Source organism: Delphinus delphis, chromosome 8 (assembly GCF_949987515.2).
Source record: "Delphinus delphis chromosome 8, mDelDel1.2, whole genome shotgun sequence".
Lineage (NCBI taxonomy): Eukaryota > Metazoa > Chordata > Mammalia > Artiodactyla > Delphinidae > Delphinus > Delphinus delphis.
Window position 1 is genome coordinate 17,352,661 of NC_082690.1, and position 24,222 is coordinate 17,376,882.

General features: G+C 38.6%; 1 protein-coding gene and 1 pseudogene across 5 annotated transcripts in view; one reads left to right on the top strand and one right to left on the bottom strand.

Annotated features, from left to right (window-relative positions):
* SIK3 (SIK family kinase 3) overlaps positions 1 to 24,222 on the top strand; it is a 247,073-nt gene that overhangs the window by 118,191 nt on the left and 104,660 nt on the right. For all 5 annotated transcript variants that reach the window (XM_060017902.1, XM_060017904.1, XM_060017903.1 and 2 more), the window contains exons 2-3: positions 19,901 to 20,017; positions 23,445 to 23,508. In XM_060017902.1, coding sequence (XP_059873885.1) covers positions 19,901 to 20,017; positions 23,445 to 23,508 — 181 coding nt within the window. The remainder of the gene's footprint in view (positions 1 to 19,900; positions 20,018 to 23,444; positions 23,509 to 24,222) is intronic.
* Positions 2,771 to 4,581, bottom strand: LOC132429508 (small ribosomal subunit protein eS1 pseudogene; annotated as a pseudogene).

A 24,222-nucleotide genomic window follows, 5' to 3' on the forward strand; every position in this document is an offset into this window, starting at 1 on the left:
TAGGGTAAATTGCATTTTGGAATTTGCTTCCATGTGGATTTTCTCCTCATGGACCACTGTGATGTTTAGCAGGCTGAGCTGGAAAGGTCATATTGTACAAGATGAAGAACAATAAATGGTCTGTTCAGTGACTTAGTCTTAAGCCTCCTGCAGTGCTGACTAACGGCTGCAATAGCCATTTTTCCTCTGGGATAGAAGAGTTTGGCTGTCATCTTTTGGGGAGTATGGTAATTTGTAGCCATTGCTTTCAGCATGGTGGGGAGATCTGACGCGCAAAGGCTTTATTCCAGTGGCTTATAGCTCCTTTTTTTTCATGAACTGCTGTTTCTTTAGTCTTAAGAATATGTTTCAAAAAATGCATATGAATATTAAATCCAGTTAATTCATTTTCATTTTGCCAAAGAGAACTTGAATTTACCTCTTCCTATATGACATTGACCTCATCTTTTTATTTTTTTAATTTTAACCTTAAGACATTGGCTCTAGAAATAGTTTGTTGTTTTTTCCTTTAAATCGATACAGTTTCCTTTACCTTGGGTTGTGGTGCAGTTCTAAACCATGTTTAAAATACGTACAAGGGGGCTTCCCTGGTGGCTCAGTGGTTAAGAATCTGCCTGCCAATGCAGGGGACACGGGTTCGAGCCCTGATCTGGGAAGATCCCACATGCTGCCGAGCAACTAAGCCCATGCGCCACAACTATTGAGCCTGTGCTCTAGAGCCCGCAAGCCACAACTACTGAGCCCAACTACCACAACTACTGAAGCCTGCGCTCCTGGAGCCTGTGCTCCGCAACAAGAGAAGTCACTGCAGTGAGAAGCCCACGCGCCTCAAGGAAGAGTAGCCCCTGCTCACTGCAACTAGAGAAAGACCACTCAGCAAGGAAGACCTAACACAGCCAAAAATAAACAAATAAAATAAATAAATTAAAAAAAAATACATACAAGGGCATAGAGCCCAATAGAGTTTAAGAGGTGTGAAGAATCTGGGGCAAAAGTTACTGTTTCTAATAAGTTTAAGTTCCCTCTGATTTGCTTTGTGGGAAGTGTATTAATTAAGGACATTTTCCAAAGCATTTCCATCCAAGTAAATATGATATTTTACATGGCTGCCTTTTAAAAACATAGATGTATTCCTGACATTATTTATCTTTTTTTAGTAAGTGAAATAGCTTAAAATGAATGGTGAGTAATTTCTTTGACAGTAATATGGTAGATTAGATGTGCAGAGAATTCCCTTCTGGTCAGAACATTTTAAAATGAAGCTGGGGAAAGGAAAAATATATGTAAAATACTGAAGCCCATGTGAGAAAAACAACTGAAGGCCTTGAAAGGACTAGAAAGCATGATTCCACAATGTAGAGTAAGTACTGATGGTGGTGTTTGTGCTGAGGGTTTCCTATGGCTTTAGAGCCAAAGGGAGGAGGGACAAGAGAAGAAAATAGTGTCCAAGCAGAGTGGGAGGTCATATTAGAAACTGCCCTATATAAAACTGGGATCCCAGAAACGTGACTTCTCAGTGGATGAGTAGGAGAAAAAATTCCCTGCATACAGAGACTTGCATATTAATGCCTTGGGTCTGAATGGAGAAGGGGAAAAAGTCTCCCAAGAAACTGCCTAAACAGAAGCTTGCCCTCACATGGATTTGCAGCCAGGATTTTGCACTACCTGTAAGGCCTGAAAATCTCTCAGCTGCTAACTTTGTTATTAGTAGTCCTAGTTGGTTGTGATTCCCAGAGTCTGGGAGAATCAAATTTAAATCTCTGTGGACAGACCTCAAAAATTTTTATGGATAAAGTTGCAAGAAATGTGAGCTTGCACAAGAAGACAAGCAACTATGAGTGAGTCAGGTGTAGCAGATTATATTTTCCAAAGATGGCTGCCACAGTATTTCCCAGCCCATGTGCCCTTCTAGAACCTTGCTATTCTGCTATCAAGAAGTAGAGTCTGGGGCTTCCCTGGTGGCGCAGTGGTTGAGAGTCCGCCTGCTGATGCAGGGGACACGGGTTTGTGCCCCCGTCCGGGAAGATCCCACATGCCGTGGAGCGGCTAGGCCCGTGAGCCATGGCCGCTGAGCCTGCGCGTCCGGAGCCCGTGCTCTGCAAAGGGAGAGGCCACAACAGTGAGAGGCCCGCGTACCGCAAAAAAAAAAAAAAAAAAAAAAAAAAAGTAGAGTCTGTCTCATTCCACTGAACCTAGCCAGGGCTTTCTGACTGCTTTGACCAAAAGTCAGTCAACACGGAAGTGATATTATGTGAATTCTGAGGCTAAGTCATAGAAATGCCGCACACCTTCCTTGCTCTCTTGGGATGCTCATTATTGGAACCCATCACCATGCTGTGAAAAAGCCCATGCAGTCCATGGAGAGACCCATGTGGAGATGAACTGAGGCCTAAGCTGCCAGCTGCCAGCCAGTGCTAACCTGTTGATGCCTTGTGAGAAGCCTCTGGAAACTGGATCCTCCAACTTCCTGTCAAGCAGCCCTAGGTGATGCCACATGGAACAGAAACAAGCTGTCCTTTCTGAGCCCTGGGCAGATTGCAAATTTGTGAGCAAAATAAGTGATTGTTGTTGTTTGAATGCACAAAGTTCTGGGGAGGTTTGTTACACAGTGTTAGATAACTAAAACATCAGCGGTAATCATTAGTCTTGTAAAGACTGTAGATGTTTAAAGAAATAAAAGAGGAGATTAAAATTACGGTATGGTGAAGAGACTCAAAATTGTTGAGGAAGGTGTGAAAGAAGAGCTCAGTCTCAGCAGAACTTCTAGAAATAAAAAACAAATGACAGGGGCTTCCCTGGTGGCGCAGTGATTAAGAATCTGCCTGCCAATGCAGGGGACACGGGTTCGATCCCTGGTCCGGTAAGATCCCACATGCCGTGGAACAGCGAAGCCTGTGCGCCACAACTACTGAGCCTGCGCTCTAGAGCCCGCGAGCCACAACTGCTGAGCCCACGTGTCACAACTACTGAAGCCCGCGTGCCTATTGCCCGTGTTCCGTAACAAGAGAAGCCATCGCAATGAGAAGCCTGCGCACTGCAGCAAAGAGCAACCTCCGCTCGCTGCAACTAGAGAAGCCCACGTGTGGCAACAAAGACCCAACGCAGCCAAAAATAAATAAATTTAAAGAAAAAAATGACAAAACACAATGGAAAGATGGTATAGATTGGATAGAATTCAAGAGTGAAGTGGAAGATAGATCTGAAGAAAATTTCTGAAATTTAGTACAGAGAAAGAAGAGATGGGACATATGAGGTTGAATGGCACGGAGAATAAGACACCACATATGTCTGATTTAGCAGTTATCACACTTTTTGACATTAGGACTTCTTACACTCTTAAAAATTATTGAGAACCCAAAATTGCTTTCTTTCCCCACAAATCGGATTTTTTCTCTGAATCTTAAACATATTCTTGGATTGGTGGCTCATTTCCACCAGCCCGTTCAACTTTAGCATTTGTCTCATCCCCAGTGGCTTTTCCAGAACTACCACCTTCACCATGAAGCTCAAACTTAGTCCCAGTTCAAACTTAGACTTCTTCAGCATTTTTACTTTTCTCACAAAGACATCATGGAGTGGATAAATAGATTGGCAAGTCTTTTCTGTCTTTTCCAATGCTGTCTGGAATCAATTTATTGACCACTTTTCCAAGTCATTTGTCTGCACCTCTCAGGTCATGATTACTACCATCATCTTCCAAGTTTGGTGGACCTGTTGATGCTCAGTCTAAGAGGTTTTCTGCATCAGAGAGTTGTGTTTTTAAGTAAAACCAACACAGAATAGATGAAGCAAGTAACCATTGGTAGTCTTGACATCAACATGAGCTTCAATCATGGTCTGCCATTTTGACCACGGAGCACATTTTGTCATGGCTAAGATCCATTCCATGGAAATTAGTCAGGCAGTTTTTGCCTTGAACATCCTCAGTAATTAGCTTGACTTTTCAAAATGCGACTTCATCCTTCTGCAGATCAGCAAGGCTCACTTCAAAAATACTACCCTTGAAGCCATCAGATGTGATTTTCATTCCTTGAGTTCTTGTAACTAGTGGTTTTCCAGTATTTCTTATAGTGAGCATACTGGTGCTTTTATGTCATACCAATTTTTCTTAAGAAATGGATCAACCACTTTCTTCTTGACTCCCATTTTGCTGCCTTTTGTAAGGCGCTTGTTCTTTTTTATTTTTCACAGTAGGAAAAAAATCACTTATAATATGCTATTATCACCTTCGTATAGTCTAGGTAATTTGCACTAGACTAAAAGTGAGGTCTCCTAGAAGGGCGCCTGTTCTTGGCGACCGCCATGGTGCTGCTCATAGAGCCAAAAGGGCCAAGTTGCTTTTTCGTATGTGGGTTACACTTATAATTTGGAGATGTTTCTGCATATCTGTTATAGTTCAATAAAAAAAATTTACTTAAAGACACCATAAAGAGAGTGAAAAAATAAGCCACAACTTGAGAGAAGATGTACTGACAAAGTTCATCTAGAATATAAAAGAACTTTTCAAATTAAAAAAAAAGAAAATAGGAAAGTCGCGAACAAGTTTATTTCACAGAGGCTGAAATAAATGGTCCGTGAACATATGAATAGATCCTCAACCTTTTCAGTAATCAAGGAAATACAAATTAAAACAGCGAGGAACTGTTTGCTCCCCACCACTCACCAGACTGGGAAAAATGAGAAATAACAGTTGTTGGTGGTGATATGGGACAGTGGGAACAGTCCCACTGTTGAATATGACCATTTTGGAAAACAATTTGGCTTTACTTATTGGTTCCTAAATATATACCCTAGTGAAACTTTTGTATTCATGGCCCTGGAGACAAATATAAGAATATTTAAAATACTGTTCATAATAGCTAAAAATGCAAACAACCTAAATGTCCAGCAACTGTAAAGCAATAATAAAGATGGTATATTTGTAAAAGAATGACTATTTAGCATAAATATTGTGAATTAGGTACCACTGCATGCATCTTCACGGAGGAATATTATAAATACATTATAAGGATCAAAAAAGGCAGTTAACAATGATCAGTCTGATTCTCTTGATATAAAATTTAAAAACAGGCAAATCTAAATAATATGTTGTTTGGTGATACATATAGGGTAAAACTGTAAAGAAAAGCAAAGGAATGATAATATAAATTTTAGGATAGTGATTGTCTTGAAATAGGGACTAGAATAGAAAAGCACATAAGGAACTGTGGTTTGTATGTGACGTATTTCACAATAAAAATTTCTATGAGCATATTGTTAAAAAGAACCCCAGAGTGATTCTTTTTCTAAGGAAAGATTTGGTAATGCAAAATACTAGTTCTTAATTAATCTTTTGGTAGGTGTTCTTACATAGAAAATCCTCCGGTAAATATATCTTGAATTTGTTTTTCACGGTTTCTTCATGTCAACCTTGCTAAGTAGGGAGCATGACTAGGAAGAAGATGAAACAAGGAGGATTTATCCACATGTTCAAGAAGTTCAGGGGTTTGTAGCCTTAGAATGAGAAATTAGGCCTCTTATCCTACCTGTCTTAAAATTGACTTACGATTTTTAAAAACAAAAAACTGTTCTTAGTTTGTTTTTTTGGTAAGCAGCAGAGGCACTCTTTTGCCTCTACCCCTAGCCTGAGTGTGCTGTTTTTAAAACTCTCCATGCATTGACATCTCTTCCTTTTCTGAAGGAATGCTAAAGCCAATAATTACACACAGACCTGACCTACTTTGGAGGAACCAGAGGACAAAGAAACCCTCACTTTTCTTTATCCTTTTTTGGTTAAAAAGCAGAGATTTGGGGAGGTGAGGGCCAGAACTTCCTATATCTATCCTTTGAAGAGTCTAACACAGTTTGTCCTTGTTTCATATATTAGAAGTTTCCCCGTGTGTGTTGCCTGTAGACTAATGGACTTAATGCTAATGAATCCTTTGCATATCTGCTGATCTAGAAGTGGTTGGCCCTTTCCCAAGGGCACTATAGCTTTGAGAAAATAGGAGGAAAGAATTTATTGATTTTTTTTAATTGTCTTATTTTATGTGTTTGATTTTGTAAGCACCTCAGTCCTTTCTTTCTTTTTTAAAAGAAGTAGTTAGGATCTAACATACACAGTTACATTAATGAATGAATTAACTGGAATAAAAATTTGGAGTAGTCGTTCCCTTTAGTAATTGTTGTGGTTGCCTAGTAACTGTTACTCCAGTTCTTTCTTAGTTCTATTTCTCTGTTGTTATTTTGCTAAGTTGGTAGGTTATTTTCATCTCGATTTTTAATATTTGCTTTATCAACTGACCTTTTTAAAAATAATTTTAAAAGTTCCCCCTAAATCACAAGCAGAAATCTTTTCGGTTTGGTTCATTAATAGTTGCTATTAATAATTAATAGTTGCTAAATAATTATAAATAGTTGTTCTGGGTTCTGGGTCCTAGGTCCTGTGTTGGGTGCTTGAGACTTTACAAAACCCATTGTTTTGTGTAATAAACACCAACCTTAAGAGAGTAAGGTGAATATCAACATCTAGAATATCAAGAACTAGGAGACAAGACAGTATATAGTATATGTAAGGACAGATCAGTGGAATAGGTTCAGGAGTCCAGAAATAAAAGCCAAATGTGGTCATTTGACTTTTGACAGAGTGCCAAGACAATTAAATGGAGAAAGAATAGTTTTTTCAACAAATGATGGTGGGACAACTGGATATCCACATGCAAAAGAGTGAAGTTGGACCCCTGCTTTACACCATACACAAAAATTAGCTGAAAATGGATCAAAGATATAAATGTAAGAACTAAAACTGTAAAACTCTTAGAAGAAAACATGGGAGTAAATCTTTGTGATCTGGAGTTAGGCAGTGGTTTCTTAGGTAGGACACCAAAAGCACAAGGGACAAAAGAAAAAACATTAAATTGAACCATATCAAAATTAGAAACTTTTGTGCTGTACACAATACCATCAAAAAAGTGAAAGACAAATCACAGAATGAGGAGAAAGTATTTGCAAATCATATATCTGATAAGGGATTTGTATTGCGAATATATAAAGAACTCTTACAACTCAATAATAAAAAGACAACCTAATTAAAAAATGAACAGAGAAGGTATACAGCTGCCCAATAAACACTTAAAAAGATGCTCAACATTATTAGTCATTAGGAAAATGAGAATTAAAACCACAATGAAATATCACTTCATACCCTTCAGGATGGCTATAATTTAAAAAAGATGGACAATAACAAGTATTGGTGAGGATGTGGAGAAATTAGAACCTTCTCCTGCATTTCTGGTAGGAATGTAAAATAATGTAGCCTGTTTGTCATTTCCTAGCTAGAAGAAGGATAGTGCCATTTATAGAAATTGGGAAATGAGAAATAGGGATAATGAAATTGGATTTTGTACAGTTGAATTAAAGATGTCTCTGGGACATTCAGGTGTTATGGTACCCACTGCTTAAAACTTTTTAATCATAGCTTTCAGGATAAAGTCCTCCAAATCACTTTCTTTCCTAGGGCCTATGAGACCCTCCTCAGTCTGGTCTTCCTTCTTTACCCTGTTCTAAGCACACGTTTTCTTTCAGTCTTTGTTTGCCATGCTACCCCAATTTTGGACCTTTGACCATTCATCCCCCCAGTTAACGCCTGTTCATCTATCAGAGCTCAGTCAAGCATCGCTTCCTCATGGGAGTCACTGCTGACTCCCCAGTCGAGGTAGGAGCAGCACACATTTTTATTTCATGGTTTCTGTGGGTCAGGAGACCCTCTGCTCAGGGTCTCATAAAGCTGTAATCAAGGTATTGGGTGGGTTGCATTCTTATCTGGAGGCCCCAGTGGGGAAGAACCCACTCCAAAGACCATTCAGACTACTGGTAGAGTTTATTTTTTTGTGGCTTTATGACTGACTTTTTTTCTGGCTGTTGGCTGGAGGCTGCCCACAGGTTCTAGAGAGGTGGCCTACAGTTCTTTGAGACCATCCACAGTTCCTTTTCTTAGGAGCTTCTCAAACATGGCCACTTGCTTCATCAGGACTTCCAGCTTGATGGAGGGGAGAGAAGAGATTACACAAAATCATGAATGAATGTATGGTGTGTGCAATCACTGGAGGTTGGTCACCTTAGGGTCTGTCTGCTACATCTTACGACTTCTGTAGAGAATATTTAATTTTGAGTAGGACTGCACCCACTGAGTCTGTTTTGATGAAAGCTAGTCAGAGAGTACATCCCAAATATCAGCTTAACCTGGTGGAGCTGGTTGTAGTGAGAAGAACAAACCTTGTAATAATTGGCATTATGTTAAACGAAGGAAGGTAGAGGTGTTCATGAGCATACCAGCAGAAGATGAAGAAAGAAGTTGGAGGAGAGGTGAAGTACTGTGATGTATTTTCCCGGTTTCAAAATTTTGCTGACTTCTGATACTGTCATTCATTCCTTTGTTAATCAGTTTACTATGTTTATATTTAAGAACTCCTTACCGTAAAATCTAGTTTTGAGAGGCAGCAAAACATAGTGTGTAGTTAAGGGTTCAGGTTCTAGAGCTCAAATGCTTGGATTCAAATTCTGCCTCTGCTATTTAGTACCGTATAACCTGGGCAAATTACCTGGTTGGTTTGTGCGTCAGTTTTAAATGGGAATGATAGTAGTACCTACTTCACAGGGTTGTTGTGAAGATTGAGTTAATGCCTATAATTATTGTTATTTTTTTTCAAGTGTGATAACTGTTCCATAGTTATGTTTTAAGATAAGAGAGTGGATCCTTTTAGAGGTACATACTGAAATATTTACAAATGAAATGATATGGCAATTGGGATTTTGGAGGAAATTGGTAGAGGTATAGATGAAACAAGATTGACCATGAGTTAAAAATTGTTGAAGCTGATTTAATTGTATTACTGTCTACTTTTATATATATTTGAAATTTTTCATAATAAAAAGTAACTGCCTTGGCATGTATTAAGTGCTTAATAAATTTAAAGCTATTTTTATTATGTTTAATATGTTGGGATTAACTTGTCTAAAACACAAAGAAAAAATATAAAACTAACTTGACACTTCAATTTTCTCATTTCTAAGATTCTTTTTATAGATGGAAACTATCAAATTTGGATAAGATTCTTAGACTTGGATTTTTGGTTTCTATATTGACATCTTCCTAATTTGTTTATAATTTATGGCTTAATTAGTTTGATTTAATTGTGGCCTGCATCACATTCCATTTAATTTAGACTACCATTGTTTGTTCTGTAAGTGGAATGGAAATTAATAATATTATTGATTATCAGTTTTCTTAGTGGTAGGAGATATTGATTTTACCAATAGAGAAAATATTAGCAGCAAAAATGCCAAGGCTTTCCTAGGTAGACAGTGGTGTTATGCTTCAATGTATTTAATTGCTGTTTAAGTAAGAAAGGTAACACTTGAGAGCTTACTCACTGAGGTTATCTCAAATGTGGTAAATACATCTTTCTGCTTATCATATCGTCCTATATTATATAGCACTGTAAAACTAGATGGCTTAAATATTTTAGTTGTTCAAGATTGAGAACTGTTTGGTGATTCTGATTGATTTTATGTGAATGAACCTTGGAACTTAAAAAAATAAAATAAAAATGTAAAAGAAGCAACACCAGAGTCTCTCAGAGTTCTACTTAGGAATTGGCATGGTGAGACCTTGTCTTGATAACTCTGCCTGCAAGTCACTTACAGTCACATCTTTCATTTAGTAGATAAGGACCTTGAGGACTATAGAGGTAAGGTGATATGCCCAAGGTCACAAATGTTTCTAGATCTCAACTCACTCCAGTTCTCTTTTTGCTGTCCCAGTGATTTCTGAATTGTTCTCCAGAGCCCTAGGGTTCTGAAAAGTTTTGTCTGTCTCTGAACCTCTTACCCAGGGTTAACCAGAGTAGGTGCTTCTCCCATTCCTCATCTTATGTATTAGAGCTTCTATGAGATTTTGTTCAGAGGGAAAAAGATTCTGCTACTGTATGTGTTAGTTTTTATGTCTTTCCTACCAGAACTCTTTATTCTGTGCCATCTTCTACTCAGAAAAGTACATTTGATTTATTGGAATTTTCTTTGACTTTGTTTCAAAGAATGCAAGTATGATCTCTAAAGAAATCTGTGACCCAGAGATCTCAGGAGAATTCAAAGAGATCTTTAAATACGGAGGGATAGGGCTTCCCTGGTGGCATAGTGGTTAAGAATCTGCCTGCCAATGCAGGAGACACGACACGGGTTCGATCCCTGGCCCAGGAAGATCCCACATGCCGCGGAGCAACTAAGCCCATATGCCACAACTGCTGAGCCTGCGCTCTAGAGCCCGCGAGCCACAGTTACTGAGCCCATGTGCCACAACTACTGAAGCCACGCGCCTACAGCCTGTGCTCCACAAGAGAAGCCACTGCAGTGAGAAGCCCATGCACCACAACGAAGAGTAGCCCCCGCTCACCGCAACTAGAGAAAGCCCGCACAGCGAAGACACAACGCAGCCAAAAATAAAATAAATAAAAATAAAATAAATTTAAAAAAGAATAGGGAGGGATAATTACTTTTAGTGTGAAGTTATTATCAATTAACATTTTATTTTCTTTTCCCCCCGCTCTCTATTCTCCCTTCATTTCTCATCTCATAATTCTCGTTCCTTGTGATTTTTTGGGTGATGTTTCTCATGGTCTGTTAGTTTTCTAAAAAGATATTTATGCAAATATGTCTGTCTTAAATGAAACTATTTCTGATGTCTGGAGATTCTTTTGGGTCTCTTTGGCAGTGAATTAGGAGTCATATCCATTTGCTTAAAAGCAATACTGTCATAAGATCAAAAGAGGGCCCAGTAGACAGTGTAATAAATAGGTTGGTTTTTGCTTAAATTGTGGATGCTTTTAATGAGTTTTTTAAAAAACCCTCACTGTTATTAACTATACTTAATATTTTAGTGAATTAATACATAATTATGGTAGCTTATTTAAAAGTAAAATCCTTGCTGGTACTTCTAGTAGCTTTTTAGAATTCTAGACTTGTACTGTAATGTCAATTTAGGACTATTATAGAAAGTCAGAATTTAGGATGCATGTAATCCTGCTAAGGGAAAGGACGAACAATCTTATTAAATGTTAACTGTGATATGAAGTACATGCTTCATGTAGTTGTGTTTTTACATTTAATATGGGTACAATAATGTTAACATACATGTGATATGTATTGGGTTGGCCAAAAAGTTCATTCAGTTTTAAGTAAAAATAAAAGTAATTTCCACCAAGAACTGAATTGAACAACGTATTCACTAACTGAACAAACTTTTTGGCCAATCTAATAGCAATAATCCATATAATAATGAGCTGTACTTTGCTGAAACAGTTTTTCAGATTTTTTTCTATGGCACTGTTGTTTATCAACATTCCTCCTCCTGCCTTTAAAATAAATATCAGAAATTTGAGAATTAATTAATGTTCCAGTTAGACTATACAGGCGAGTGATTTAAGTCACTTAAACTTCACTGTTCACTTCACATGAGACACAGACATTCATTATGGAAATAAAATCTATTTGGTTTGAAAATGTGATGACTACTTAATAAAAGGAACTCATTGAAGTCGGAATAAATGCAAAAAGCCACCACACAAAAATATTCCCATTTTGGTGGAATCCCAGGGGGCATTTCCTGCCAGCACTTATGGTTTGCAGCTGGGATTAGGAAAGCCCCTCAGAAGGTGCTTGGTGCAGTGTTCCTGATGGGCACAGGGAAGCTGGCTCTAACTCTGGGCTGCTGCAGGGAAGACAGACAGCCCAGTGTTATAACCATTCAGACTAGAAATGCCTGGCTTGACGAAGATGTACATCTTCACAATTAGCTCACAGTACTGACATCTAAGGATGCAGGACAGGTAAGAGTTTCAGAAGTAGGGAGGGTAAGATGCTTATCTGATAACGGAGATTGCTTCCTATTTTCCCTTAGTCTTCATTACCAAATAATTGGGAGATGCAAAGAGATGAGGAATTTAGAATGGTTTTTCAACTGTTATTGTGTTCCCTTGGTTCAATCAACCTCCTGCTACTGCAGGCTATGTTATTAGGCTTTGGGGGCATATTAATATAATTTAAAACAATTTAAAATATGAACTGTTGCTGACTTTGTTCACTGGGAACAACACTACCGTTCATTGTAAGGTTAGCAAGATGCTCAGTGTAATAAATCTCCATTGGGGAGATTAGCTCTCTTTCCAGCTGGTGATTTAAAAAGCTTTGAGTGTTCTAGGTGCTGCGTCTAAATGTGCCCAGCAGTACACAGACTCCTTGACAAATACCGTTCTTGGGAAGAGCACAATCCTTCTGTGAGTCTGTGTTATTTTTACCTATGAGCTGGCACTCTAGGAAGGAGTAGCATGTACTTCATTAAGAAAATTCATCTTGAAATCCATTCAGCTTTCTGCTTCCTTCTGACCTCACAGTCCAGGCCATTGCCAAGTTCTTTACTCACATGTCCAGTCTTTCTTCTCTGGCACGAAAATTTCATCTTTCATAGCTTAATTTCCTACCATAACTTTAAATTTCTCCTTGGACTAACTGCTGTTCTGTTTTTCTTTTATTTCAAAACATTTCTGTAACAATTGGTATCGTTTCATTATACCATTTGCTTTGGTAGCCACTTTAAACTATTAGGACTTCCTTGTTAAACCATTTAGCTCTTACCCTTTTCCTCCCCATTTCTCTATGCTTTTCTGCCCAATCCCTCCTCTCTTCTCAAAGCTCCTGTTTGCCCTCCAATCTTCTTTGGGCCTCTCCCTCTTTCCTGCCCTTCCTTTAAATTCTTCCTTTAAAAAAGGCTTCAGGGCATCCTTTTAAATAGCTCCTTTAGAATTCAGCCGTCAATCTCAATCTCAATCCCCCTTTTAGACTTCTGAGATGTGGTCAATCCAAAATAAATACCTGAAAATGGAATGGGGACTGATACTTTGTAAGTAATTCTAACCTTACCTTCGTGTTTTTTATCAACTCCATCCTCTTCTCCTATCTCCCCCCATCCCTTTTTAAAGATCTTTTTGTTCAGTTCATTTAAGTGGTAAACCTACAGGCCAGGAGTTGATTTAATGTTCTGTAAAGCATACAAAGTATTGTTGGCACCATGTAAATGTTAAGATAACAACAACAATAATGTCAGTTAGGCTGAGGGAGTTGCCCATTGTGTTAGAGACATTCCTAGGACTTCTGTTTTCTGAGACGGTAAATGTTAACCAGATGGGAATTACTGGAACTGAGAAGTTATTTTCTTTTTTGCCTTAAAAATGTCCCTTCTGGGGCTTCCCTGTTGGCGCAGTGGTTGAGAGTCCGCCTGCCGATGCAGGGGACACAGGTTCGTGTCCCGGTCTGGGAGGATCCCACATGCCGCAGAGCGGCTGGGCCCGTGAGCCATGGCCTCTGAGCCTGCGCGTCCAGAGCCTGTGCTCCACAACGGGAGAGGCCACAACAGTGAGAGGCCTGCGTACTGCAAAAAAAAAAAAAAAAATGTCCCTTCTATGCCTTGAATTCCAAGTCGTCACCAGAAAATTTTCATTTATTAATTATGCACGATATACCGTGTACCACCTTAGAAATACTTCCAAGAATAATGCATGTTTCATGGTATATTTTGTCAGTGCAGGTAAGCTCTCAATTCTCTATCCCCCAGACATTGTGCATGCATGAATTATTTTATTTTCCCTGTTCAGTACAGCCCAAACAGAGAAGTATAGAAAAATAAAAATCACCTAAAGACCTGCTAGATATTTTAAACAATAGTTGAATCTTTTTTTTTCTTTTTCTTTTATTTAAAACTATAGTTGACTCTTGAACAACACCGGGATTAATCCACATAAAACTTACATCTGGCCCTCCACATCCCTGATTCCTCCACATCTGTGGAGTCAACCAGCCATGGACTGTAGTACTGTAGTGTTTACTATCAAGAAAAATCCGTGTATAAGTGGGCCCTAGCAGTTCAAACCCACATTGTTCAGGGTCAACTGTATTTCCTTTGGAATTCATTGAGAGCTGATTGACCATTATTATCGTTGGTGGTCATGTTGAATCCTCCTGTCTGAAGTTGGCTAGAATCCTAACATCTCAGTCATTCCTTAGGCTTGACAGCTGCATATTTTCCCAGAAACAGTTATGATGGTATGTAAAATGGATGGAGTAATGGGTTCTTTCCAAATGTATGTCTTTGCCCCTTAGTACTTGATCTGAACATTTGTTACAAACTAAAATACCAACTCCTTGATTGGTTCCAGCGCAAAGGTCAGGATCTTCCCAAGAGTATGACCAGCCTACGTCCTGACCGTGGTACATATGGTACATCTTTAATCATGGCCATTTAGTGCTTATAGTCTAGCTTGTGCAGTTTGTGGTGGTTTTGGGTTGCATTAAACCTGTTTCCTGATGACAATTCTATTTTCTAGTAAGTTTAAAAGGAAAAAGCTTTTCACCAAGGCTGATTGTAAAGACATTTAAATTCCTTTTCTAGAAGCCATCTCAACTGAGAATGAATTAATTCTTATAGAAGGAATTAAGTCCTACAGGAAAAAAAAATTGAGTGAAGATTTTCTCAGTTTTCCCAAAGGTGGTACTGAAACCGTGCAACTCAGATTGGGACTTGAACCCACGGTCTTTTAATTGAGATCACACACCTGGTCTCAGGACTTAATGAAGCTCAGTTTCTTGATGTCTCGTCACAGAAAGAGTTCAGTGAGAGACAAAGTGATTGGTAAGAAGTGGATTTATTTAGAATGAAACACACTCCACAGACAGAATGTGGGCCATCGCAGAAGGTGAGAGGCCCCGAAATATGACATGATTAGTTTTTATGGGCTGGGTAATTTCGTAGCCTAATGAGTGGGAGAATTATTCCAATTATTTTGGGGAAGGGATTTCCAGGAATTGGGCCACCGCTCACTTTTTGACCTTTTATGGTTAGCCTCAGAGCTGTCATGGCTCTGGTGGGTGTGTCATTTAGCATATGCTAATGTATTACAGTGAGCATATAATGAGGCTTAAGGTCCAGTGGAAGTCACATCTTCCGCCATCTTGGACTTAGTTGGTTCTAACCAGTTTTTGTCATGTCCTATGGCCATGTCATTCTTTTAAAGGTTGTGTTCTGCCCCCTTCCCTCCTGTTTCAGTACCATTCTAGATACCTAGGCAAGAAGTTAATTCATTACATACAGTGATGCCTTGTTGTTCTCAATGTTTGATCCAGGGACTCCAGAGTCTCCAAAACTCTTTCAGTGAGTCCCTAGGTCAAAACTGTTTTTATAAATATTCAAACATTATTTTCATTTTTCACTCTCATTCTCTCATAATTATGCAGTGGAGATTTCAAAAGACCACCTGATGTTTGATGATATGATTACTCTGATGGCTGATAAAATGTGTGCATGTGTATTCTTCTGCTTTAAAATTTTGTTTTAATTCCTGATTGTAATTTTAATCTAATTTCTAAGTAAATATTGATAGATATTACCCATATAAACAAAACTTCTTTGAAGGTTCTCAGTAATTTTTAAGAGAAGGAATCCCAAGACCAAAAAGTTTGAGAACTGCTGTAAAACTGAGTGTAAAACTTAATTGTCTCACAGAATCCCTGTTGAGAGTAGCTGCTGGTGAGCTGCTCAAGGGCACTGCCTTAAGCCAGTCAGTTGCTCAGTAAACAATTTTTAATGGAATTAAATTGAGTTCTTGGAATGCAACTTTTGAGACCTTATTTTAGATTCTCCCCGAGGCAGTGTTGAGCATTGAGTGCCTTGTAGCCTGCCAAGTTTCTTTGAGATAGGTGGCTGGCAATTCTCAGTATTGGGTCAAGTATTTCAGAAGTCATTTTCCTGGAATACCTGCTTTAATTGGTAGCTAGCTTATTGGTATCATCTAGACCAGGGCTGTCCAATAAAATGAGGGCCATGTATATAATTTTTACTTTTTGAGTAGTCATATTTCAAAAAGTAAAAACAGGTGAAATTAGTTAGGTTCCCCCCCACCCCTCTTTATTGAAGTGTAATTAACAAATAGAATTGTAAGATACTTAAATTGTTCAATGTGATGTTTTGATATGTATGCACTGTGAAAGGGTTTACCCCTTGAGTTAATTAACATATCTATCACCTGACATATTTATCTTTTTTTTCTATATGGTGAGAATATTTAAGTTTTACTCTCAACAGATTTCAATGCTACAGCACAGTGTTATCAACTGTAGTCATCATTTTTTACATTAGATCCTCAGACCTTATTCATTTTATAACTGAAAGTTTGTACCCATTTACCAACCTCTTCCTATTTTCCCCACCTCTCCGCCCCTGGCAGCCACTTTTCTACTTTCTGTTTCTATGAGTTTGACTCTTTCTTTCTTTTGTTCGTTTGTTCTTTCGTTCTTTTTTAAATTTTACATGTAGGTGATACCATGCGGTAATGTGATATTTGTCTTTGACTTATTTCACTTACGATAATGTCCTCCAAGTTCATCCACTGGTTGCAAATGACAGGATTTCCTTTTTTAAGGCTCAATAATATTCAGTAGTATACATACACCACATTTTTTTATCCATTCATCTTTGATGGACGCTTAGGTCATTTCTGGTACCTTGACTGTTGAATGAACATCAGAGTACAGATAATCTCTTTGAGATAATGATTTTGTTTCCTTTCGTTTCCCACCCAGAAGTGAGATTGCTGGATCATATGGTAGGTCTATTTTTTAATTTCTTGAGGAACCTCCATACTGTTTTCAGAGTGGCTGTACCAGTTTACATTCCCACCACCAGTGTAAAAGGGTTCCCCTTTCTCCATTTCCTTGCCAGCATTTATCTTTTTTTTTTTTACGGTGCGCGGGCCTCTCACTGTTGTGGCCTCTCCTGTTGTGGAGCACAGGCTCCGGACGCGCAGGCTCAGCGGCCATGGCTCACGGGCCCAGCCGCTCCACGGCATATGGGATCTTCCTGGACCGGGGCACGAATCCGTGTCCCCTGCATCGGCAGGAGGACTCTCAACCACTGCGCCACCAAGGGAAGCCCTCTTTTGTGTTTTTGATAGTAGACATCCTAACAGGCAGGAGGTGGTGTCTCATTGTGGTTTTGATTTGCATTTCCCTGGTGACCAGTGATGTTGAATACCATTTCATGTACCTGTTGGCCATTTGTATGTCCTCCTTGGAAAAATGTCTGTTTAGGTCCTTTGCCCATTTTTGAATTGGGGTTTTTTTTTTTAAACTGAGTTGTATGAATTCCTTCTATATTTTGGTTTGTAATCCCTTATCAGATATGTGATTTGTAAATATTTTTCCCGTTCCATAGGATTGCCTTTTCATTGAAATTAGTTTTAATAATATATTTTATTTACCTAGTATATCCAGAATGTTATTTCTACATGTAATCAATGTACAAATTATCAGTAAGATAGTTTATATTCCCTTTTTAATATTAAGTCTTTGAAATCTGGTGTATATTTTACGTGCACATTTCAAGTGCTCAGTAATCACATGTGGCTGGTCCCTACTATATTAGACAGCACACTGTGTGTGATCTGACACAGTGATGAGGAGTAGAAATGCTCGTGATCGCGGGTCATATGGTTCAAGACTTATTAGGAGGTCAGGCAGCTGGTAGGACTTGTTAATGATTCTGCTGTTGTTCCTTATAAAATTCTCTTCCTTCTTTTCTGCCCATCTCAATTCTGTCTCTTCTCAAGTTCTGTCTTCTTTGTGAAGTCTTTCCCTATGTCTACTTATTCTCCCCCCAAGTGAAGGTCATACTTCATCCTCTTTTCTACTTATACTGTGTACATAGCTTTATTGATTGTATTTCCAATGTTGTATAGTTGGCTGTTTCACATATTTTTTCCTCTACTAGATTGTGAGCTCACTGAAGTGAAGGCTGTGTCTGGTTAATCTCTGAAACTCAAGCTACACCCACCTCATTTTATCACATTCCATCATTAGGCAGGGCTTAACTCTGAATTGAGCTGAAATTTGTCTGCCTGTACCTTTCTCCCATTAGTCCTCATTCTACATCTGAAACAGCTCCAAACAAAGTTATTGTTATGTTGTTCATTCATACAGTCGAATCATCTACCACGTACAGTTCCATACTGTCTTTATATCCTTGGGCTAAACTTTTTAGTATTGACAGTTTTGCTTCCCTGTTTTTTCTTTTTCCTTTTTTTCTCAATTAGTATAAATTTTATTTTCTTCCCCCAGTGTATAGAATCATAGAATTTTAAGAACTGAAAGGGGCTAGAATTTGCCTAGTCCTGGTCCTTCGTCCAACTAGTATTCATTGATTACATACTGCTTGAGTAATTGAAACTGAGATATAGAGATATTCGGGGGCACCCCAATATTTTGAGTATTTCACTGAGAATAACGAAGTTTAGATTTAGTAATTTTAAAAGTCTTTCATCGTTCGTTCTGTTTTTAAATATGTATGCTGCTGAGTATCTTAAGAATTAGGAGCGAAGTAGAAAGCTGCTTTATGCTGAAGCAGTGTGTATACAGCACAGAAAGATCTCCAGATTTTTGCAGGGTTATCATTAAGAATTTGATTCCAAAGCTGAGATACCTGGGCTTCAATCTTGGCTCTACCACATACTAGCTATAAATTACTTAATCTTGGGTAATTACTTAATCTCTTTGTGTCTCAGTTTCCATATTTGTAAAATAAGGTTGATAATAATATGGAGTGTTGTAAGGTTTAAAGGAGTCAGTACTTGCAAAGCACTAAGGATTATGCCTGGCATACAGTTAGTGTTCAGTATATAGTAACTGCTGCTGGTACCACCACCACCATCACCACTACTACTACTGTTACTGAGTTACAGAAGCACCTGGTGAGGTGTGGGATGCACCTGTGGAATTTCTGGTCAGCCCTTACTAAGTCATCACTTACTTATGATATAAGCTTCTTGTCTTAATAAGAGGCCCTACATACCATTCTCTGCACCCAGCATGATTTGCCTAAAATGTAACTGCATCTGCAGAGTAATGAAGTATTTTGTCCTGGGGTTTTACTGTAGCAGCAATTTAAGAAATGGCAGAAGACCCATTAGCTTTAGGAGTCTGTTCCTTTGAGACCAACTTGCTAGGAATCCATTTCCTGTCTCCCTCCCTCCCTCCCTTTCTCCCTTCCTTCCTCCCTTGCTTTCTTCATTGGGTCTTTGTTGCTGTGTGCAGGCTTTCTCTAGTTGCGGTGAGTGGGGGCTACTCTTCCTTGTGGTGCATAGGCTTCTCATTGCGGTGACTTCTCTTGTTGCAGATCACGGGCTCTAGGCGTGCGGGCTTCAGTAGTTGTGGCTCGCGGGCTCTAGAGAGCAGGCTCAGTAGTTGTGGCGCATGGGCTTAGTTGCTCCGTGGCATGTGGGATCTTCCCGGACCAGGGCTCGAATCTGTGTCCCCTGCATTGGCAGGCAGATTCTTAACCACTGCGCCACCAGGGAAGTCCATTTTCTGTCTTTCTAAAAAGAGTGAATTTATTTTCTTCATTGGCATTCTGTAAACAAAATACTGGCAGTTTGTATTTTGTAGAATACGTTTTAAAGTGGATTTAATTTTCCTTAGTAAACTCCTTTTAATAATGCATCAGAGGGCTTCCCTGGTGGCTCAGTGGTTAAGAATCTGCCTGCCAATGCAGGGGACACGGGTTCGAGCCCTGGTCCAGGAAGATTCCACATGCTGCAGAGCAGCTAAGCCTGTGCGCCACAACTGCTAAGCCTGTGTGCCTAGAGTCCATGCTCTCCAACAAGAGAAGCCACTGCAGCGAAGAGTAGGCCCCGCTCGCCACAACTAGATAAAGCCCGTGTGCATCAAGGAAGATGCAACACAGCCAAAAATAAATAAATAAAATAAATAAATTTATTAAAAAATAATAAATAATGCATCAGAGTAAATTTTCTTTCTCTGTTGTCAGGTTGCTATCAAGATCATAGATAAGACCCAGCTGGATGAAGAAAACTTGAAGAAGATTTTCCGAGAAGTTCAAATTATGAAGATGCTTTGCCACCCCCATATTATCAGGCTTTACCAGGTAGGATCACTAGTGGTGTAGTGTATGGCAACAAAGAACCCAGAATGGTCACTTGTGTCTGTGGTTACTTTTGAAGGGAAGGTGGGTGGGTGAACATCTGCAACTTTTTTTTGTTTCTATGTTCATATATTCATCCTATTATTTATCCTACCCTATTATCCCCCGACTCAGTACTTCTGTTTCCCTTGGGTATTTACTGGTAAGGTCTAACTTACCTAAGTAGGCCTTTATAATTTGTTCTTTAAAACTTGGATGCCATTCTTAGAGTTACACAAAAAGGTGATGAGAACTTACTTATTTAGGTCAGAATCTTAAAGCAGAATGGGGAACCCAAAAGGAACAGAATTTTGAGGGGTGAAAGTAATATTAATTTTTACAATATTATTTAAATACTAATTTCTGTGATCATGTTATGAATTATGATGGCAAAGGATATTTTAAGCATGGCTTCTTGTATGAGTCAGAGCCTACCTCCTTTCTATTCTAACAGGGTACTAGACTTAGTTTTCTAAGATAGCATTTGATTACTTTGATAACCAAGAGATTGATTCTGTGTAATGGAAGAGATTTCTGTTCTAGTTTTCTTATCTTCCAAGAAGCATGCATATTTCATGCCTTCATCAAAAGTCATTCCCTAGCCTTATTGCAAAAGCAGTAAATCTAATGACTGGAATTTTAAGCCAGATAGGAGAGGAGGACCTTGCCTTAGCAGGCTGGTAGAGGAGGTATTTTGGGAGAGGTAGAGCTTTGAGGTGCTTCTCAAATTGCAGCGTGTTGGCAGCCATGAGCTCTGCCTGTACATAGGGCCAGCCCTGCTCACTGCTTTCTACCAGATCAGCCATCACCTGGTTCTGCAGGATGTGGCCACCCCCTCAATTCATTTGCTGCTGTTAGTCTGCAGTAAGTGGTTACTGGCCTAGATCCGGGATCATGTGTAAGAGTGTGAAGAGTACATTGACCAAGGCCCAAAGGGGAAGCTTTCATAGTCTGTTGCTTTCATGGGAAAGAAAGCATGTCTTGATATTAGTGTATACGGTTAAGGCTACAGTGTTAGGGCTCGTCTCTGGCATCAGCTGCTCACATAATGAAATGAATTAGATCAGCAGGAGCAGGCTTGTTGAAATCCATCACACTAAATTATGTTGAACCACACCTCCACTGTACCCCAGAAGGAAACCCATGAAAGGTTTCTGGGGTTGTCTGAAGGCCTGTATCTGCAAACTCAGAGGTGTCTAACCTCTGCTTCCTTCCTATCCTGACAGGTTGAGTAAACTTCTTGACCTCACTTTTTTTTTTTTTTTTTCTTCTTGCGGTACGCGGGCCTCTCACCGCTGTGGCCTCTCCCGTTGCGGAGCACAGGCTCCGGACGCGCAGGCTCAGCGGCCATGGCTCACGGGCCCAGCCGCTCTGCGGCATGTGGCATCTTCCCGGACCGGGGCACGAACCCGTGTCCCCTGCATCGGCAGGTGGACTCTCAACCACTGCGCCACCAGGGAAGCCCTTGACCTCACTTTTTAAAGTAAATCATCTTTAAATAGTTGTAGAGCTTATTAGGCTGATCCTTCTCAAGAGGTTAACTTATAGGTACTAACCTTATAACTGAAATCTGCAAATTTACCTTTCTTACCCAAGATTTCATTAGCCTATAAGGTTTATATACTTTCAGCCCTGGCTTTGAACATTGCCCTTTCTTAAGCTTTAATTTTGCTCTCTGGCAGCTAATACTGTTAATGGGAGATTCTGAACTGCCAAGGTGAAGAATGGCTGTTGAGTTGTCAAGGCAGTTTTCAGGTCATTTGTTAAAGCTTTAGTCTCTTCGGGTTTACAGAGTGAGCCAAATATAGATAACTATATAGGAAAGTTTTTGAACTCCTGCAAAGTTCTTTTCAAAAAAATCTGAAATTAAAAACAACACTGTAAATCAACTGTACTTCAATAAAATTTAAAAGATTTACGGTCAATAAAAGGCCTGGTACAAAGGAGATATACATTATGACATTTTTTTTTCCTTTTCTTTTTTTCCCTAAACAACTGCATATATTTAGGGTACTTACTTTTTGTTATATAAGTCAACATATAAAGAACTTGGAAGCAATACATGTAACAGTGGGCTAGTATCACCAGTCTATAGAGAGTTTTTAAATTAAAGTGAAAAAAATGACACAGTTATTAGATTGAAAAATTAAAAGAATATGCATACATACAATGGAGTACTATGAAACTATTGAAAAGAAGAAATAGATCTATTATTATAAGGTAATGTGTGATACTGTTATGGTATTAACGTATAGAGATGTCAAAAATAAAGTGACTAGGGAATGATTTGATAAAATAATTAACCTTGAAGCATAGTGAAAGTGTAAAACTGTATTGCCTACTATGATAGCCACTAGCCACATGTGGTTATTGTGTATTAACATGTGGCTAGAGTGAATGAGGAACTGGATTTTTACTTTCACTTAATATTAATGTAAATATAAAAATTGGAGCTGCTTACAATTAAAAATTTTTGAAATAATATTAATGATAATAAAATATATTATTAGAATTAACTTTTTCTTTTCTAATGTGGCTACTAGAAAAGTTAAAATTTTATATGAGACTCACAATGTTTCTATTGGACAGCACTGCTCTAAAATGTTATAGAATAAGCTATAAACAGTGTTTCCACTGAGGAATAAAATGGAGGGGGTTGGAAAGAGGAAAACCTTTGGTCTTTTGTTTATATACTGGGTATTTAAAATGTTTATAATGAACATATATACTCATATATTACTTTAATAAATATTTAATGAAAAAGGTAAAAAAGAAGAAGGAACTGACAACACACTACAACTAATTTTGTAAACAGTGGCAAAATAGAGACTAAGATAAAAATACAAGTAAGTCGTTTATATTATTGAAGTGTTGAATATTTATATTATCGTTCCCAGTTTTGAATAAAAGGATGGTGGACAGGAAAGTTGTCATTTCCATTTAAAAAAAGCACAGCCATATGTGATATTTGTGCAGTTCTTAAGTGATTCCTGTTGTTCTCCCTAAGTTTTGTTTCGGTTGGGTTTTGCGGGGGACATTTTTGAGCTTCAGGTGATCACTGTCGAATGTGAACTTTTTGGTTCTTGGCAGCTTCTTCGCTTCTCAGTTTTGTGGAGCTTAAAAAGTTGCAGAGGCCTCCTGGGATGACAAAAGGACTCTCTCAAGTAGGAAATATTTCCTACTTTTAAGAACTTGGAGGAATACCTGTTTTCCCCCTTTCTTCTTAATAACGTTTATGTCTGTCACCCTCCCAATCCCCTGATGTTTTAAGTTTCCTTTAGGCAGTAATGGTTATTAATACTTCAAATGACAAAAGAAGATTCATTCGTTTCTCTTCCTGTGATATCAGCCTGTCATTTGTATCACTGTCACTTTCCTGCCTTTGCACCAGGTTATGGAGACAGAACGGATGATTTATCTGGTGACAGAATATGCTAGTGGAGGGGAAATATTTGGTAAGTACATTTACTGCATTCTTCAAACAGCTATTGAGCACACCATGGCAAACTTAAAATAGCCGTTCGATGCCGTTGTCACTTGAGCAGCTGTGACTTGATGCTGTCCTCCAGTGCTGTCATTTTCTATCAACAAAGTAATTTTAATTATTTTTGATTCATCTCTTTTAAGTCTTCACCATCTTTGCTTCCTTAGCAAAGGTGTTTTGTTTATTTCAGTAAGGTGTTGATGGTTGAGATTAAAGATCTTCAAAAACAAACATTTCTCTGAACTTTTGAGGGTCTTTCCTATTGCCAGATTCTAATTGGGGTGACCAAGTGTGACAGAACACTTACAAGTGTGGTGGGCCTCTGTTGTGTGTGAAATAGCCACTCGGAGCAAACAGTCTCACCCTAATGCATTCTTTAACATTTATTTAAATATAACATGTAACTCTATTCCTTACCACGTGTTCACAGTTCCCTTAATGATTCTTGTAATTTAGGACGTTTTGTCTTCAGTAGCTATTCTTTTTTTCCTCTAACACTTAGGTTAGCACAACATCAGAATTAAGCAGGAGAATTTGTTACCAGGAAATATGACTTTTTGAGGTGGTAAAAACTGGCACCCCCCCATTTTTTTTTTTTTTTTTTTTTTTTGGTAACAATGATAAATGGAGCCAAATAGAGATAATGACTAAACTTTCAAATCTAGATTGACATGTCTTTTTATTT